This window comes from Mirounga angustirostris, unplaced genomic scaffold, assembly GCF_029215605.1.
Source record: "Mirounga angustirostris isolate CCGP_5_RB_7025 unplaced genomic scaffold, mMirAng1.0.hap1 SCAF_1, whole genome shotgun sequence".
NCBI classification, from domain to species: domain Eukaryota; kingdom Metazoa; phylum Chordata; class Mammalia; order Carnivora; family Phocidae; genus Mirounga; species Mirounga angustirostris.
In genome coordinates, this window is record NW_026991709.1 from 160,318,628 (window position 1) to 160,335,976 (window position 17,349).

Below are 17,349 nucleotides of genomic sequence, written 5' to 3' on the forward strand. Positions count from 1 at the left end.
AGAACCTGTCGGGGGAAAAAGCAGGTTTCTGACTCTAAGGAGACAGCCAAATGTGATCACATCATATCCAGGTTAAAATCCTTCAAAGGTGGCCCAGAGACTGAGTCCAAATCCTTCCCACATCCTAGAAGAACCTGACACGAGCCGGCCCTTGCCCATGGCTCTAATGTCACTGCAAACTAGGCTCCCTCACCACTGTCAGGCTCCAGCCACCGTTCTGCTCTGTTCCTCAAAGCCAGCTAGGGCCTGCCTGCCTCAGGGCCACACAGCCCATCTTAACAATCTGGGGCATTTTCCCCCCCACACCCCATCTTCACCTGCTGGCTCCTGCTCATCCTTCAGGCCTCTGCTCAAGCATCCTTCCTAGGAAAGTCTTCCCCAGTTAGATAGCTAAGGCTTCCCGCTACCTCTGCTCACTTCTCCTAGTGCAGCTTTACTGCTTGTAATTGGGCTGTGACAGAGACCACAGTCTAGTGTCCGTCCTCCCCCAGGCTGTCTTCTCATCAGCTACAGCCTCAAGGCTGGGCCTAGCGTCTGGCACAGGCTCACCCCCCAGTAAACATGTATTGATCAGACCAAGATGCAGGGTCACAGCTCTAGGTCACTACAGTTATGGCAAAGAAACCTGGTACTCCAGCTTGCTTGCTTACCTTTAATTTTAGCTTTGCAAAGACCTAGAAATTCTAGGAAAAATAAAAAAGTCTGCAAACCCACACACCCTCATCTCTTTGGGAGATGCTGGTTGTGGTCCAACTCTCAATGCACATATGGGGAAACTGAGGCCCACACAGGGTGGGAAGCCAGCCTTGAAGGGGCAGCACTGGGGAGGAAACTCAGGTGCCCGAGCTCTCAGTTCAGGGCTCCTTCTACCACACTTTGCCACTTGCCAGAACAGGATGCCCCCAGCAACCAAAACGGAACCGTGGGCAGGGGAGGAGAGCAGGGCAGGAAAAGGCCAGAGCTGAGGCAGAGGCCCAAACCCACAGTTAGCTGGGGGCATGGAGGATTAGCAAGCTCGGCCAAGCTGGAAACTCTGTCAGTATCACTGAGCTCAAGGGCACATCAACACGGATGAGGCATGCCCGAGTTATTCCACACGATGACTTAAAAGTCGATTAACAAAGACCCCAGAGTGGAAATCATGGTTGTATTCCAAAGCGATGCCTCGGCAATTTGAGCCATCGCCACCCAGGTCTGGTATGAAATACAGGCCGAGGAGTGGGCTCTGGGAAGCACCAGGTCTCCAGTTTTGCCGAGGATGATTCACCCTGGCTTATTCCTTTTCCCTCAATGAAAACGCATTTAAAAATTCGAGAGAGAAATGAGAGCTTTCTTTGAAAACTGAATTCGAGGCTCCAATCTATTCCTCCTGCTGTCAGGGGCCGGTGCATCCTTCATGGCACCAAGAAATTACATGTTGCCCTGGCGGCTGATAGACCCACGCAGGGGAATGCACAGAGGGCTTTTTCTTGTTCTTTTTTTCCTCCCCTTCAAAAGGACCATTTGGCACATTTTAAACAAAGACATAAAATGGCGAGGGGAAATCAATTCTGTCTTCCACTTGATTTCCCAGAGGCTGGACGTCTGGCCGCATTCTGGATGACAGACGTGGAGGACTGGCATCAATCTGCCATCCGCGGAGAGGCTGCGTGCCCCGGCCTGCCCCCCTGCTGGCATACAGTGGCTCACCTCACCCCTGCTGAGCAACGCTTCAAGGGAGAGCACACCGGGCCACCTGGGAGAAAAACCGCTCTTGGAGAAGGGGGACATTTGCCAGGCCACTGGTGGCCGAGCGGGGACCGGCCTCACTGCCAACTCTGGACTGTGCCTGTCTGCTTCTCGTGGCATTTTGGACCCACTTGCTTCTTGACTGACATTCGGGGGGGAACGTGTATGAAGGAGAGGAGTAGGAGACACTCCAGGCCCAGAGTGAGTTCTAATTTCTAAGTGTTGAACTTCAGTGAGAAGTGAGAACTTCAGGGCATACTGAGCCGAGAGGAAAGTCCTGTCATCTCTTCAGGGACGATGAATACATTACTGCTCATTAAGACCCTGGCGGTGGAGCCTGAGGTGGCTCTGCTCGTGAGCTGGCTGACACCGTGATATCCGCTCGCGCCCGCCCGGCCCCGAGCTTCTGCCCGCACCGGCTCGGCTCCGAGCTTCCCTGGGTCCCCATACGCTTCAGGCTTGTCCCTTGACAGGTGGCATTTATAGAAGAGTAAGGACCCTATAAATACTTCCAGACGTCACAGGACCCTTCAGCTCCCATTTCCTATTATGGAGTGCCTGTCAATTGGGGGGGGCGCGTCAGGCCGCGCCATGCAAGTGTTGGGGTCCATGCCCCCAGTGAGACGTCCCTGAGACCTGCAGGGGGTGACCACGAACACAGGGAAATCACAGGCATGGGGAAGAGGCCTGGCTTGGAGGCTGGATGAAAATCCATCCAGGGACCCCAGCTGGCCTTGAGGCTTCCTGCTGGGCCAGGACTGGGACAGGTACCTCTGGGAAAAAGCAGGACACACCGAGTTCAAAGCCTGTGGCCGCCCCCTGCTACTCTCCCCATCTTCCTTCCTGATGCACTTGTCGAATATACAATGTCGCCATGCCTGCCGATGCATCAGAGGATGGAGGAAACGGAGAGAAACACTGTGGCTTGTGATTTGTTCACCACTGACTCCCAGTGCCTGGGCCGGCACCAGTCTTTTGCAGAAGGAATGCATTACTTAAAGGTACGAGGTGCTTGGCACACAGTGGGCCGTTCCCCCTGCCTTTCTAATCACATGGGTTCTGCATGCAGGACTTGATATGAAATGGAAAGAATGGGTGAGAAGAAAGAAACTCTAAGTTTAAATCAGGTAAGCACTCCTAGAGAAAAGCCAGCCAAAAATGAAATAAAGGCCCCTCGCAGAGAGTTTTGGGGTATGTGTGAGCAGAAATCAGCACAGCCCTTCATGCATTGTGTGGGCAGACTAGCCCCACAATGGCCCTGGTGTGTGAGTACCACAGCTACCTTCCAGAGACACTCAGAAGCCGAAACACACCCAGGAGCCATTCTTGCATCCCGAATGTGCATCAATAGGAAAGAAAGAAACATTTTCTATGAGCTAATTGAAGAACCGCTGTGGGCTTTCTCGTCTCTGTGATTAAGGGAAATGAGAATGTTGCTAATGAGCAGCAGGAAAATGCCAAAGAAATGTGTAAACGTCCTTCAGAAACAACTGTCTGAGAGAAGCTGCTAGGATCTGTCACCGATTGTCAATGCTCCATGAAAAATTCCTCCAGCAGGTTACAGAAGAGGCAGAGGGAACCAGAACCCAATCTCCATCTCGAGGTGCAATGGTCTCCGCACAGGCCCAAGCCGATGGGAGGCAGAGACCCCAGGGGTCAAGGTGCCTCCTAAACACCCCTTGTGGGGGGTCTGCCCCATGGGAGGCTGCTGGTGCTTCCCATAGTGCTTGGCTTGTCCTGGGGATCGTGCCTGCCCCGGGCGCTCTGTCCCACTCCACAAGAGCCATGGTGGGATGAGACACATGAGCAAGGGCCAGCCCACAACCAGAGAACTGCTGTGGCTCTCGCTGGGACCATCTGTAGAATGGGGACACAAATACTTGTCTTGACTGGAGAAACCTAGCATCTGCTGCTGACAGGGATGGCACAGGGATAAACCTAGTACTGCAGCACTGTGGGACTGAACAGGGGCTCGAGGTCTGGGGAAACCTGACCCTGATGTTGAAATCCTGAGTCTTCCAGACAAGTGTCCCAGCTCCTATTTGGCTGCCTCCAGAGACAGGGCACTCACTATCTATTGAAGCAGTCCAGTCCAACAGGGCTCTTAGAAGCTCTTGTTCTTGGAGGAGAGTTCTCTCTCTGGCTGCAGGCCCATCCTCCAGGCTTACTCAAAATGTAAGGTGCGAAGTAAATGTGAGTAAAGGGGTCCCCAAGTATTGTTGGTACTGTACACATTTTTCTGAACTTGAAGCTTCTCTCTTCTTGACAACCGGGAGTTTTTGTTTTTTTTTTTAAAGATTTTATTCATTTATGTGAGAGAGAAAGAGAGAGCGCATGAGAGAGAGAGCACCAGCGGCAGGGAGGGGCAGAGGGAGAGGGAGAAGCAGTCTCTCTGCTGAGCAGGGAGCCTGACACAGGGCTCGATTCCAGGACCCTGGGATTGCACCCTGAGCCATAAGGCAGACACTTAACTGACTGAGCCATGCAGGCACCCTGTTAATAACAGGGGAGTTCTTTTTAAATCCCCAGAAGTAAAGCAAAGCAAGGCATGTCTCAAGCAGTCAGAATTATTTATGATTTGAGCTTTTCCTTTTAATATGAAGGATGTGACAGTGAAGACTCATTTACATGGCAGGAGGGATGGCCAGGGAATTATCCTTTCTTTTATAAAGGGAACAAAAATGCTCTGGGGACCATTTCCTATGATCTCAGACTTCTAGCAACCCTCATGCTGCCTCTAACAACACACAGAGTGGCTGCACCAGCTTGCATTCCCACCAACAGTGTAGGAGGGTTCCCCTTTCTCCACATCCCCGCCAACATCTGTCGTTTCCTGACTTGTTCGTTTTAGCCATTCTGACTGGTGTGAGGTGGTATCTCATTGAGGTTTTGATTTGGATTTTTATGGGGCTATTTTTAAAAAACAAAAAGATTTAAACAACTCAAATGTTCTACAAAGAGAGAATGGCTAAGTACAAACGACTACATAAAAATAACCAGCCAGCCTAGGGGCACCTGAGTGGCACATTCGGTTAGGCGTCTGACTTTTGGTTTCAGCTTAGGTCATGTTCTCGGGGTTGTGGGATCGAACCCTGCATCGGGCTCCAGGCTCGGCATGGAGTCTGCTTGGGATTCTCTCTCCCTCTTCCTCTGCCCCTCTCCTCCGCTCTCTCTCTCTCTAAAATACATAAATAAATCTTTAAAAAATCTATTTTTTAAAAATCAGCCAGCCTACATAGCAACATGGGGGAAAAAACTTAGGGTGCAACCCCTGACAAACACAGAATGCTAAATTCTTCCATACTGTGGGCATAGCTGAGTCAGTATTTGCCAGAATAGGGAGAGGGTCAAGAAAGGAATATGGAAGAACAGAAAAAGCCAATATACCTTTCAAAAGCAATCTTCCTTATCATTGTTATAGTGCTACTTATATAATCATGTTTTAATTAAAAGATTGACAGACATGAAACCACTAGTTAATAACTAACAGTGTGGGTAGTTTGTAGACGTGGAATGAAAGTCACAAAGGTAGCTCACAAGTGATGAAAGTTTCACAAACGATGAATCACAGACTCTAAAGACCTTGCTAATTGCATCTGATGTGATTAAGTGCCTACTTTGGAAATAACCACTCTGTTAAACCTAAGGCCACCGGATGAGGAATTGCAAGGAGCGTAGGGACAGGGCCCGCACTCACCATGGCCACGCCCCTGGCCTCCTGGTAGACCACTTTGATGATGTCTGCGGTGCTGGTGTTGAGGAAGAAGTAGCCAGAGCCTTCTCTGATGTGCAACTCGGTCTGCAAGGAGGGGTCAGCCTGGGTGTCAGAAGCGAAGGGGCCCCTGTGGGCCACGCCCAAGTAGCATCGTGGCAGGGAAAAGAATCTGTACCTGAACACTGGGGTGGTTGTAGATGGTCACCTCCTCCGGGCTCACCCTCACGTCTTCCACCAGGATGAGTTCTATGGAGGCTGACACGGGCATGAGAGGGTCGTACTGTAGGGGCAAGGCAGTGCCATCAGATCCAAGACAATGGGCCAACCTTGGGCCAGCCCACGGGCCTCACCCCTATAAGGGCAGCACTAGAAACCCCAGGTCCTGGCGTCACCCTATACTTGTTATGTTGGGGACACAGCCCCGGGAAAACCATCATGCTCCAAGCCCAGACAAGAGGCCACATCCCTTTGAGACATCCGGTAATTCTGCCAAGGCCGGCACCCCACCCCACCTGCCAGGCCCCGTGAAGCAGGCGATTCACCACCCCCCAGGAAAGCGGGGGCACACAGCAGATGACCAGCTGCAGAGCCGTGTGTGAGGGGCCGGGGCTTGGGCAAGCAGCAAAGGCGCTGAGTGGAGGGGCGTCCTCATGGTGGGCTCACAAGGGAACAAGCACGGCCCCTGCCCCCGTGGGTGGTGCACGTATCCGAGTACGTGATGCTGCGATGTGTACCTTAAGGGAGACTGCTGGACCCGCCCCAGCTCGGACCTGCCGTGTACTCACGTGCTTGAGCACCTCCCCTGTGCCCAGCACTGTGCTAGCCTCCGGGGGTCCCTAACTGCCCTCAGCAATGATGCAAATTTACTGGAGGTCAGGATTAGAAGGGAAAGTAAATGAAGGACTTGTGTCAGAGCTTGGGGGGGTTGTGAAGGCAGTGAAGGGCAGGTTAGGGATGGGGGGGACTCTCAGGTGAGCAGACACCAAGGAAGTGAAGGTGTGGGTGGTATCACTAGAGAAAAACCCACAGGCCAAAGAGCCTAGGTGCCAAGGCCCTGAAGGGGGAGGCCCATGAGGCCACCCAGAGCCAAGGGACTCCCTGTGCAGGTGGGGACAGATGACCCAGGGCTTGAGCCACTAGGGGCATACAGGTGTACTCCTTGAGGGCCACCTACCCCCAGGCCAGCTTCAGTGCTGCTCCCACTGGAGTCCCACCCCCTCCAAATGCTTCCCTTGCTCCCCACTACCCAGGAGACAACTTCAAGCTCCTTATCCTGGCATTTAGGGTCTCCTGGAACCGAGGCCCACCTTCTCCTTCCAGCCATCATCTCCTGCCTTCGTCCTATACAAAACCCAAGTTGACTGCTGCCCCTCCCTCACCATGGGGTGGGGATCATCCAGGCAAGACCCCTCTTGGGGAGCCCTTCTCATGCCCCCCTTGTATGTACCCACTTCACCCACAAGCAGTGCTTCTGCGGGGGGGCCATGAGATGCTAGGGTAGAGAGAGAGGATTCAATAGGCCTTGACCCAAGTGTATGTAGACGGTGGCAACAGTGTGTATGCGGGGGGCATCTATACCATGCCGGGGGGTGGGGGGGCAGGTACTCGGTGCCTGGGCTCAGGGACCACTCTGCAGACAGGTTGACATTGTGGCTGGGACTAATGAGCGGGAGGCCACCGGGTAGGGAGGAGTGAAGGGAAGGAGGGGGATGGCCTTCTAGGCAGTGGGGACTCTGGGTGCCAAGTCACGGAGGCCCGAGCCACTGAGGCACATCCTTGGGTGGGATGTGAGGTCAGGGCTGTGCGGGAGAAGAGGCGGGACGGATGAGCACGAGGGCTCCCAAAGCTGTGTGCAGGGCCACGAGGTGCCAGGGCCAGACTGACTGCCTTTAAGTTGGATCCCACCAGCTGCCTGAGTGCCAGGCGTGGGGGATGGGGGTGCTGGAGGCAGGAGGCCAGCGGGAAGGCACCCCAGTTCACGTGAGCCCATGGCACTCGACTGGGGATGGGCTGGTGAACGGAGGGGGCTCGGGGGCTCGGGACGCGCAGAGAGCGGGCAGGACGTGAGCAGGAGCAGGGGGAACACCCTGCCCGGGGCCCGGGGAGATACCGACTGCTCCACCCTGGCCGTGCTGAGGTAGGACTGCTGGTAGCCTGTGGCGGTGGCGGAAATGGCTGTGGTCCCTGATGCCTCGTGAACCGAGATGGCCTGCAAACCTGAGTCCAGGGAGAGAACGGATGTTGGGTTTTTGCCCCCTTGCCGCCTGTGAAGCAGCCCCTCCCTCCTTCCGACTTGCAGTTTTAAATCTCTGGTCCTAAAAATACATAAGCGAGTTTGTTTCAACTGTATGCACCGTAAGAGTTACCAGACCCTGAGCAAAGTGCCACAGTGCGGCTTCGGGGAGCTGCGCTGGCCGCAACTTCTGGCTGCCCACGGGTCTGGGAAGGCGCGTGGCTCAGAGCCACAGGGGTCTCGGAGGCTGGTTGATCTGTGCAAGCTGGGACGTGACACTCCCCTGCCCTGAGCCTGAGCCTGTCTGCCTAGCCCTGCAAGAGGGATCCAGTGGGGTCCACAGTTGCCACCAGCCCTCCTCAGTGCCCCCTCCATCCCCCTGGGTCTCACTACACTCTGTACTCCTGGTCTGGGTCATCAGGCTCCCCACCCAGCTCACCGTGCAGCTTCCGCTGGCCGCTCCCATCGCCCTGGGCCACCAGCTGCATGGGCAGCTCAAGCTTGATGCTGGCCAGCGAGGGCCTGGTCGACTCCCACTGGATGCTCAGAGAGCTGAAATTGTCGAATCTGCGGCCCTGCTGGTCGTAGGCGGCCAGGTCCAGCAGGGGGTTGCGGTGGCTGGAGACCGGAACCTGCAAGAGGTAAAAGTCCCACATCCTGGCCAAGCCCAGAACCGGGCACAGCTGCTCCTGATTGCGCGGGGCACTCTGGACCTGGCTGGCTGCCTTCAGGGCTCCCCGGGCCTGGTGATGAGGTGGGCCAAGTCACTAACTATGCTGCCCAGCCGTCAAGATGCCTCATAGCCCTGTCCAACATGGCCTTTTACTCCAGCCCGTGGTCCTCAGGGGGGAAAAAGTTTGCTCCCCCAAGCATGATCCTGGCGATGTCCGAAAGCCTTTTTGATGATCACAACTGTGGGGTGGGGGGGAAGGGTTGCAATGGGCATCTAGTGGGTAGTGAGCATCAGGGATGCTGCCTAACACCCCACAATGCACAGAACAACCCTCAAGAAGTAAGGATTTGGTCCAAAATGTCAGGAGTGCCAAGGTCAGGAGACCCTGCCCTAGAGCCCATCCCCCTTCCACCACCACCTTAGCCAGGCTGCTCTGCTTCCTCTCTGGCCTTACCTTCCCAAATCCTTGCCACCTCCTCCCTGGCCCATGGACGCCCAGCTCCTCCAGGATGACCCCCGCCCCCAAGGGTTTAACAGGAACACCAAGTACAACCTCTAAAATGTCCCAGAGTCATTCAGCTTGCAAAGCTCCTCTTGGAGCCAAGTTCTCACCTGATCCTTAAATATCCCAGTGAGATGGGAGGAGTCATCCCCATATTAAGGGTGAGGAAGCAGAGTCCCAGGGAAGAAAACGAACAAATCAAAGGCGACTCGGGAAATGAATGGTACACCTTCAGGGTTCAGTTCCAAACCCTTAATTACAACCACTCTACCACTACCTCTTGCTCCCCAAGCAAATCCACCCCTTAGAACCCACGCCAAGCCGGCCTCATTCCTCCCAGATACTGGTTCATCCCCTCTGCTCCCTGCCCAGATGGCAAGGGGACAAAACAGGGACCCTAAGCACATAGACATCTGAGTTCCACTGCCTGGACTCAAACCTCGACCTCTCACCACCCAGGCAACTGCCCACCTCCCAGAGCCTTAGTTCCTCCGTCTGTGAAGTGGGCATCATAACAGAACCCACCTCCCAGGACTCCATTTTAAGTAAGGGTCATATGAGATCGTTTTAAAGAGCCCGGCTCACTAAAACAAACGTGCAAGTCGGGAAATGGGCAGTCACTTGCAGTGGTCACCAGTGTGTCCAGTTCTCTGTCAGGCACGGGTCCAGAAGCCAGGGCTCTACTTCTTGGGCCCCTGCAGTTAGGAGTGACCATGTCACTCACTTTGACCGGTGAAAGGGGAAACTGACTTAAAATGCCTCCAGGGCAAAGCAACCTGCCAGGCTCTCCTTCTTTCTGGCCATGTTCCACATGGTGGCTGTCTCACCAACTGTGTCTCGGAAGGAAGAGAACAGTGACACGAAGCCTGGTCCCTCCCCCACCACCATGATGCACATGTGGCATGAGGGAGAAGTGAACTGTGCTGTGGGAAGGCACTGGGATCTGGGGGTGCTTGTTACTGCAGCCTAGCCTCACCTATCCAGACTGAGGCTGTCCCCGAACTCCTGACGGGTGCCAGGAGGGCTCTTCCCCAGCTCCTCCTAGCTCTCTTGCCCCCAAACACTGAACCAAAGCATGCTGCATATTTTAAACTCAGGTCAGCATAATCCCCTGGAGATGCAAAGGATCTTGTAACAATTCTGGATTCGAGCCAGGAGCTGTTGACTCTGCGCAGGGACAAGAAGTGGCATTTTCTAGATGCCCCACTCTTTCCTCTAGAAGCAACCTGGGTGGAAAACTAATGCCCTTCCCCCCCCCCGTGCTCCCAGGGAAGGACATTAACACCCTGTGCCAAGCATGCTTGGATCTTTCCAACAGGCATTTGGGGCAACAATATTATCCCCATTTCACAAACAGGAAGGTCAAGACTCAGAGACATTCAGCAACTTGCCCAAGGTCACACAGGTTTTGGGAACTCTGCCGGTCTAATTTTAAAGCCTACAGGCCCTCCCCTGTGAGTGTACAGCCTCCCCTGACTGTGTGGCCTCTCCCTGGTGCACCAGTCGGGCGGGGGCTCCACGCAAGCCCTGACTAATCAGTCTCCCGGTACGCAACGGGTGCTCAGCCGCAGTGCGCTGAACACAGGACAACCCGAGCCGAGGACTGGGGTCAGGCCGGAGTCAGGTTCCACTTTGTCACTCTGACTGGTCAGCTCCATTCTGGTGTCTGGCCTCACCCATAATTTACTCTGCAAACACATCTTGGGTGGCTTCTGGCTTTGGAGAGGTATAAAATTAAATTGATACTATACCCAGGATGCATGGCAGGGATATATCTTTCTCAAGGTCCCCTAGTGAGATCATAAATCACAGGGGCCATGCCCAAGCGACTCACAGCTCCGAAACTCCAGGCCTGATGGATGGCCCAGCGATTCTGTGTCTGAGGTCCATTATTTCCTGGCGAGTGAGATCTATGACACGCACAAGTCCATTCAGAGCCATGCTCCTCTGCCTGTCATCTTTCAGTCAAGAGAGACAACCCTGCGCTGACCCAGAGGTCACAGCCAACAGACGGCCAGATACAGCTCACTTGGCAAGTGCCCAGCGTGTGAAGACAAGATGCCCATCGATCTGCCTGTTTTTTTTCCTTTGAAAATAAGAAGGTTTGGCCAGCCTGGGCTTGAAGGGGCTGGAGCTGAGAGGGGCAGGCTATCCTGTGGAGGGTCACCTGCTCTCCAGGTCAGTACCCCCTGGTTCCCCTACCGCCAGCCCCCTTCCTTCAGCAGCATCCCACTTGGCTTCTCCGGGCATTTGGGCCTTCAAGAGTCAGGGGCAGAGGGGCGCCTGGGTGGCTCAGTCATTAAGCATCTGCCTTCAGCTCAGGTCATGATCCCAGGGTCTTGGGATCAAGCCCCGCATCGGGCTCCCTGCTCAGCAGGGGAGCCTGCCTCTCCCTCTCCCACTCCCCCTGCTTATGCGCTCACACACACTTTCTCTCTCCTCTCTGTCAAAATAAATGATAAAATCTTAAAAAAAAAAAAAAAAGAGTCAGGGGCAGAAGACACAGGAACGAGCACCCTGCGCCCTCATTTGTCCATCACCTTACTGACCTCCTACCACGAGGAGGGCTCTTTTCTAGAGACTCGCAAAGAAGGAAATAAACACGTAAATTCTACAGCATTGGATGATGTTAAGAGCTCAGGGGCAGGGAGAGAAGGGAACCAGAATATGAAATGTTGAGGGAAGGGAAAAACTTTCAGTAAGGTGTAAAGACTGAGGACACCCTTCCAAGGGGTAACATTTGAATAAAGTACCCTCAAGAGGTGAAGGAGGCAGGGAGGGAAGCCTGGGGGCACAGGAGAGGAGAGAAGTCAAGCCAGAGGGAACAGCAAGTTGGGGATGCATACAGGGCACGTTCCAGGGTGCTCACAGCATGACGGGGCATCCCAGCATGGGTGGAGCAGGTGGGGGGAGATTAATTGGGCCCAGGACTCAGGGACTGCAGGTCACAGAAGGGGATTGGCTTTTGCTCTGGGGGAATGAGAAGCTGCTGGTCGGGTCTAAGCAGAGAATAAGGTAAGAAGTGTAACATTTACCATTCTGAACACCTTCGGTCTACTCATGTTTGTCCCCTATAATCCTAGGAGACCGCTGTCACCCAGGTCATTCAAGGAGGAATTCAGAGCCAGCCATCAGTCCCTATTGATGTCAGCTGCTGTCTGACTCCTGGCCTCACACCCAGTGGACCAACAGGCCAGGTTGTCCAGAAGAGTCCAGACATAGCATGACTATATTCTTTAGGGATAATGTGCTAAATACATGAAAGTGATTTAAAATGTGAAGCTTTCAGGACTTTCATCTCAAGAGCCCCCAAAATCAGGGAGAAGAATTAGGTCCTGAACACACAGATTTTCAGCTTGGGAATGACAGCCACCTGCTCCCTGCCACCAACACCCGGGCCGGAGCTAGGGGTGAACACGGCTTTGTGGTGACAAGCCCCCGGAGGAGCTCTAGGCTCAGAGCCGGTTCTCCTCACTTGTCGAGAGGAAACAGGGAGGTACACCTTGGCTGCCGTGGGCGGGTGGTGGGAGAGTGCGCCAAGGCTGGGCACAAAGAACCCTCACTTTGTGCTGGATGCTGTCGAGGCAGTGACTCTTAAAGGGACCGGCACTGGTGGCAGCAGAGGGGCTCCTACGGCCGCGTACCTCAGAGCTGAGCAATCAGGAAAGCCTGAGAGAAGGCAGAAGCCCACCAGGACAGGAGGAAGACAAGTTAACTAAACTTGCAGGGGACGTAGAGGCCGAGAGGCCGAGAGTCACACACCAGACAGACAGAATTGTTCCCAAGTCCTAGACACTGGAGTCTGGGACCCCCCCAGAGCTTCCAAGAAATGTATTCTGACCAGACACAAAGCTGTTCTTCACCCAAAGGGGAGCCAAACTCCAAATCTCTCTGCTCTGGTGGGAGAGGCTGCCCACATAAACAGCTTCAGAACGCTTCCGTTACGGGCGCTGAGTCCTCTCAGGGCAAACAGCAAAGAGCTAAGAGTGTCCTATCCCTAGAGGTGGCTCCAGGAGACACAGGGCCCCTCAGGAGCCAGCAGGGCAGAGGGCAGCGGGACACGCCTTGGGGCTGATCATAAGGCCGGGGCTGGGAGGAGAGAAGCAGCCGCAGGGGCCACAGAGGAGGCACTGAAAACTTGGAGCTGGGCAGATCTAGGTTCTGCCTCCAGGATCCTGCCTACCTCCAGGCCTCGGGAGCAAACCCATGAAGGGGATGCAACAAGCCTGGCCTTCCAGATGGTCTGGGTGATGGGGAACGAGGCATACAGTGAGAGCTCCTGGCACATACAACCGTTCTGATTACCATGTAAACCCTAGGCTAGCCTCAGGGCCTTTGCACTTGCCACTCTACCTGCTCGGGACACCCTTACTGCAGCTCTTTTTAGCCGTGACCACGGGGCCTGACATGGTAGGTGTCCGCCCGACAGAGGCCTTTCATGGCTCCATCTGAAGTGGCCTCACTGGTAGGTGTCCTGCACTACCTCCCTCGCTCCACAGCCCTTCCCACCTTCTGCCCTTCTTGTCTACTATCCGTGGGCCTCCTGGTCTCCTGTCCCCTCCAGGTGCCTCACCTGTCCTGAGTACTCTGTATTCTCGAGCCCAGAACTCTGCGCCCAGCACACAGAAGGTGCTGGACAAATACATGTTGAAGGAATGAGGGAAAAGCAGCTTGCCCACTCTCCACCTCTGAGAAGGGACTGGGGGCTGGCTGGCTGGGAGGGTGTTGGTATCCCTGACCCTGAACAGGAGGGCTTTGAAGTCCTCTACATCTGTCATCTGGCCTCTGGGGGTCCTGGCTGGGGGGCTAGACCAGCCGTAAGCCCAAGGGGACCAGACCTGTGGGATTTACCTTCCATCCCTGCTTGTCAGAGCAACCCCCAAGTGACTTTCTTCCCCCTCCCACGCTTATGTTTGAAACACAGCCCCCCTACGTTCCCCTCACTCATGGAGAATGCTGCAGCTGGTCCCCCTCTTTAGCAGCCCCCACTCTGACCACACACACACTGCCTACAGGCCACAGCCCCACCTCAAGGTCCCCAAGTCACAGAAGTTAATGAGATTTTACCAACTGCCAAGTGCCACACAGAGAGGGGGCCGAGCCTGGGACCAGAGGCGCCCTACCTCCACCTGGCACTGCCACGAGCAACTGTGACTCCAGGTGAGCCCCTCACCTCTCTGGGCCTTCAGCCCCCCGATATGTAAAAGCTGACCAGGAGCAGGCCCTCAGCGGGGGCTGCTGAGCATGGAGGCAAGAGAGCAGCGCTGACCCGCCGCCCTCCCTGAGAACTGCTCACTTACCACCTGCTTGTTCTGCTGCAGCAGTGGACACGACAGGTCGAGCTGGGGGCTGGCATAGACGGGGGTCAGGGTGAGCCTGGAGGGTGGGGCGCAGACGAACTTCACCACAGCGGGCTCCAGCGCGGGGAAGGGGTTGGTGACGCTGGGCTTGTTCCCCACCGAGAGGGCGATGACCTGGCCGAGCAGAGGAGCAGTCCGAGTCTGAGTGCCTGCTCCACTGTGAGCCTGGCCTCACCACCCAGCATCCTTGGACTCAGTTTGCTGCTCTGTAGAATGGGCAGCTGAGACCTGCACCACCCGGGGCTTACAAGGGTGCAGTGACCTATGTGGGGGGGAGTGCTCTCTCAACACGCAAGAGGCCTTCAGACAGGGGCTCTAGTGTCCTTTACAAATGCTGGCCAAACCACTGCGGTGATGCCTCACAGCTTCCCGGGACCCCCCGAGGACCCCCCAGTTGTAGGAGCGAATTCCCAAGCCTGTGGGTTTTCAAATGAGGAGCCCACACGGACTTGGAAGATCCCTTACAATGAGGTGCAGGTGTGGGAGGGTGTGTGCTGATGGACAGAGGCCTGCATGGCAGACGGATGTGCGGGGGCCTCAGCCTGTATGCCCTCCTCTTTGAGAGAAGTTCACTTGGCCGCTGCAGAGGCCATGATTAAAGATGCAACAAAAGAGGGAAATTTAAGTCTGCTTTTAGAGCTGAGACCTCAGAAATCAAGCCCAGGCCTGAGTTTTGCGAGCACCCAGCTAATGACCCATCCCAAGGAAGCACCCCAGACCCCTCAAATGACTCACGCTTCTGTAGGACCTAGTGGTCGGGTCTTAGAGCCCCTCACCCTCCCTGACCACAAGGCAGGACAAAGGGTGGTTTCCACGCTGACCTGCAGGCCCTCGGCCTCTACCGCAATGACCCCAAGGAAGTGAGGCACAGGGCATGGAGTGGGAGGACCCCAGGGGTGCCTCTGCTCAGAGGGCCAACTCCTACGGCCCAGCAGGGACATGGATGACCAAGCCAAGCCAGGGGGGAGACAATTTATTCTCTTATTCATTTTTCTTAATTTAAAAAAAAAGTATTTTCTTATTAACTTTTTTTTTTTTTAAGCCAAAGCCAGTGGGAATCAGGGGCTTTCATGTGCGTCTCTCCCACTCACACCAAGGCAGTCTGGGTGTGGCACACTTCACAAGGGTACCTCGGGTGATGTGCACATGTGTGTTTTGACGTCAGCTGACGTTCTTTGCCCCACTGCACGTGTAAGGGCATTCTCCCCTTCCCTAAAGGCATGGGCTCTCTCCTATCTTTCTTGATCCCCCCTGGCCTCCCACCTTGCTTTTTGTTTCCCGGCTCCGGGGCATCCTGTGAATGGTGGGCTAGATCCCTACTATCAGCAAAATGAGCACTCGGCGCTGAGCCTCCGGAGTGGCAGCCACAGGGGGCCTGCTGGGTGAGCTGCTGTTTTCTCCAGCCCATGCTAGCCCCACGAGAGTTCAGGTCACAGACATGTTGTGTTGGTCCACCCAGTCTCTGAATTTCTTTGGTTTTCGGCATGGCAAAAAAACAAAAATTGAGGGATTTCACATAAAAAAATATTGGGATTCCTGGCTTATCTTGAAACACCAAAAAGATCTGCCAAACCTGGGCTGAAATCTTGCTCACTAATGCTATCTGCCTGACCCTGGAGACCTCTGACTGTGACCCCTCCCCCGGTCTCATCCCATCCCCCAATTTGGTGGTGGGCAATGATGAAGCCCAGAGAGAGAAGAGGTCACCCCAGCAGTGGAAAGGGTGCTAGCTCTAGCAAAGCTGTCCTGTAGGTCCCCGAGTGCTGTATCCCGATCAACCTGCCTATCCACTCAGTCATGCCACCTCACTGATCCTCAGCTTGCCTGTCTGTGAAATGGTGCTGTAAGCACAGCAGGGTACTCAGGGAATGGGACTTTACACCCCTTCCTCTGGACAAGATGGGTCTAGGGGTGACGGCCCTCTCACCTGCTCGCCCAAGGCCTGGCAGGTCACGAGGATCCAATGTTGCTGGTAATTCCGGGAGGTAGAGGGCCCAAAGAGAGCCAGGCTGATGCTGTCTGTGTCCTCGGAGGTGATGTTCCGGAAGAACTTGGAAGGCTCGAGGACCCAGGGTTTGGGACCTCCTTCAAACAGCATCTCCTTCGAGGACCCAAGGGTCACCAAGGCAACAGAGGAGGGATCCACCGGCTGTGGGGGAAAAAAGGAGAATCAGCATTCCTCTGGAAGGCACATGCTCGGCCCCCTGCCAGCTTGCCCCCGTGGAGGCCAGACAAGCCCCAACCCCTCTCTGGAATTTGGTCTGCTCATCAACACCAGCAGGGTTGTTGTCAAGATCCAAAGGCCTATGAGTGCTCCAGGAAGAACTGTGTGCCCATTCTGATATACTGCTGGGGGTGGGAGGTAAATTGATTTGCTTCTTCTGTAAAATCATGGGTAAAACCCTTGAAAATATCCAGAGCCCTTGAACCCGAGAACTTCTCTTCCAGAATCTAACCTAATGACCAAACAAGGAGAAAAACAAGTTCACGCACAAGGAGACATTCATCACACTATCACTTATTATAGCAAATAATGGGCCAACGATCTAAAATCCACAACGGGGGGCTGGTTAACTAAATGTGGTCCATCCATGCCACAGGAGGTGATGCGGGTCCCTAAAGCAGTTATTTACGAAGAGCTGGGTACAACACTGACTGTGTAGTGTGATCACAACTATGCTGTTTTAAAAAGCATAAAGCAATCCTACAAATACACCAGATGAAGGGGGCAACTGCAGATGGCCTGTCCCTGCTGGCGATTTGTTTCCTCTTTACTCCACGGAGTTTCCCACACTTTCTATAACATACAGAGGAGCTTCGGGGGGGCAAGGCTTTTTTGCCTGTTTTGTTCCCAGCACCTAGAACAGTGCCTGGCACATAGTCGGTGCTCAGTCATTATCTGTTGAAGGAGAGAGTGAACACTGAGTCCTAAAAGTACCCAATAAAGGAAGGATGAATTACATTAAGTTTTACAAAAAGCTCTCATCTGCTTTCACGATCTTTGTGCTGAGGGTCCCAGGGCCTCCCTGCATGGGACGGTGGCTGAACTGAGGGTCTGTGGGAAACAGCAGGGAGAGGGACAGCACCTCCGGGAAGATGAGGTTTGCTGTGCACAAGGACATCTCCCCTTACAGACTC

General features: G+C 54.6%; 1 protein-coding gene across 3 annotated transcripts in view; it reads right to left on the minus strand.

The window, feature by feature from the left end:
• NUP210 (nucleoporin 210) overlaps nucleotides 1–17,349 on the minus strand; it is a 103,308-nt gene that overhangs the window by 31,311 nt on the left and 54,648 nt on the right. For all 3 annotated transcript variants that reach the window (XM_054504556.2, XM_064591500.1, XM_064591502.1), the window contains exons 15-20: nucleotides 16,139–16,360; nucleotides 14,152–14,325; nucleotides 8,116–8,308; nucleotides 7,554–7,660; nucleotides 5,619–5,723; nucleotides 5,426–5,527 (exon numbers count right to left, since the gene is read on the minus strand). In XM_054504556.2, coding sequence (XP_054360531.2) covers nucleotides 5,426–5,527; nucleotides 5,619–5,723; nucleotides 7,554–7,660; nucleotides 8,116–8,308; nucleotides 14,152–14,325; nucleotides 16,139–16,360 — 903 coding nt within the window. The remainder of the gene's footprint in view (nucleotides 1–5,425; nucleotides 5,528–5,618; nucleotides 5,724–7,553; nucleotides 7,661–8,115; nucleotides 8,309–14,151; nucleotides 14,326–16,138; nucleotides 16,361–17,349) is intronic.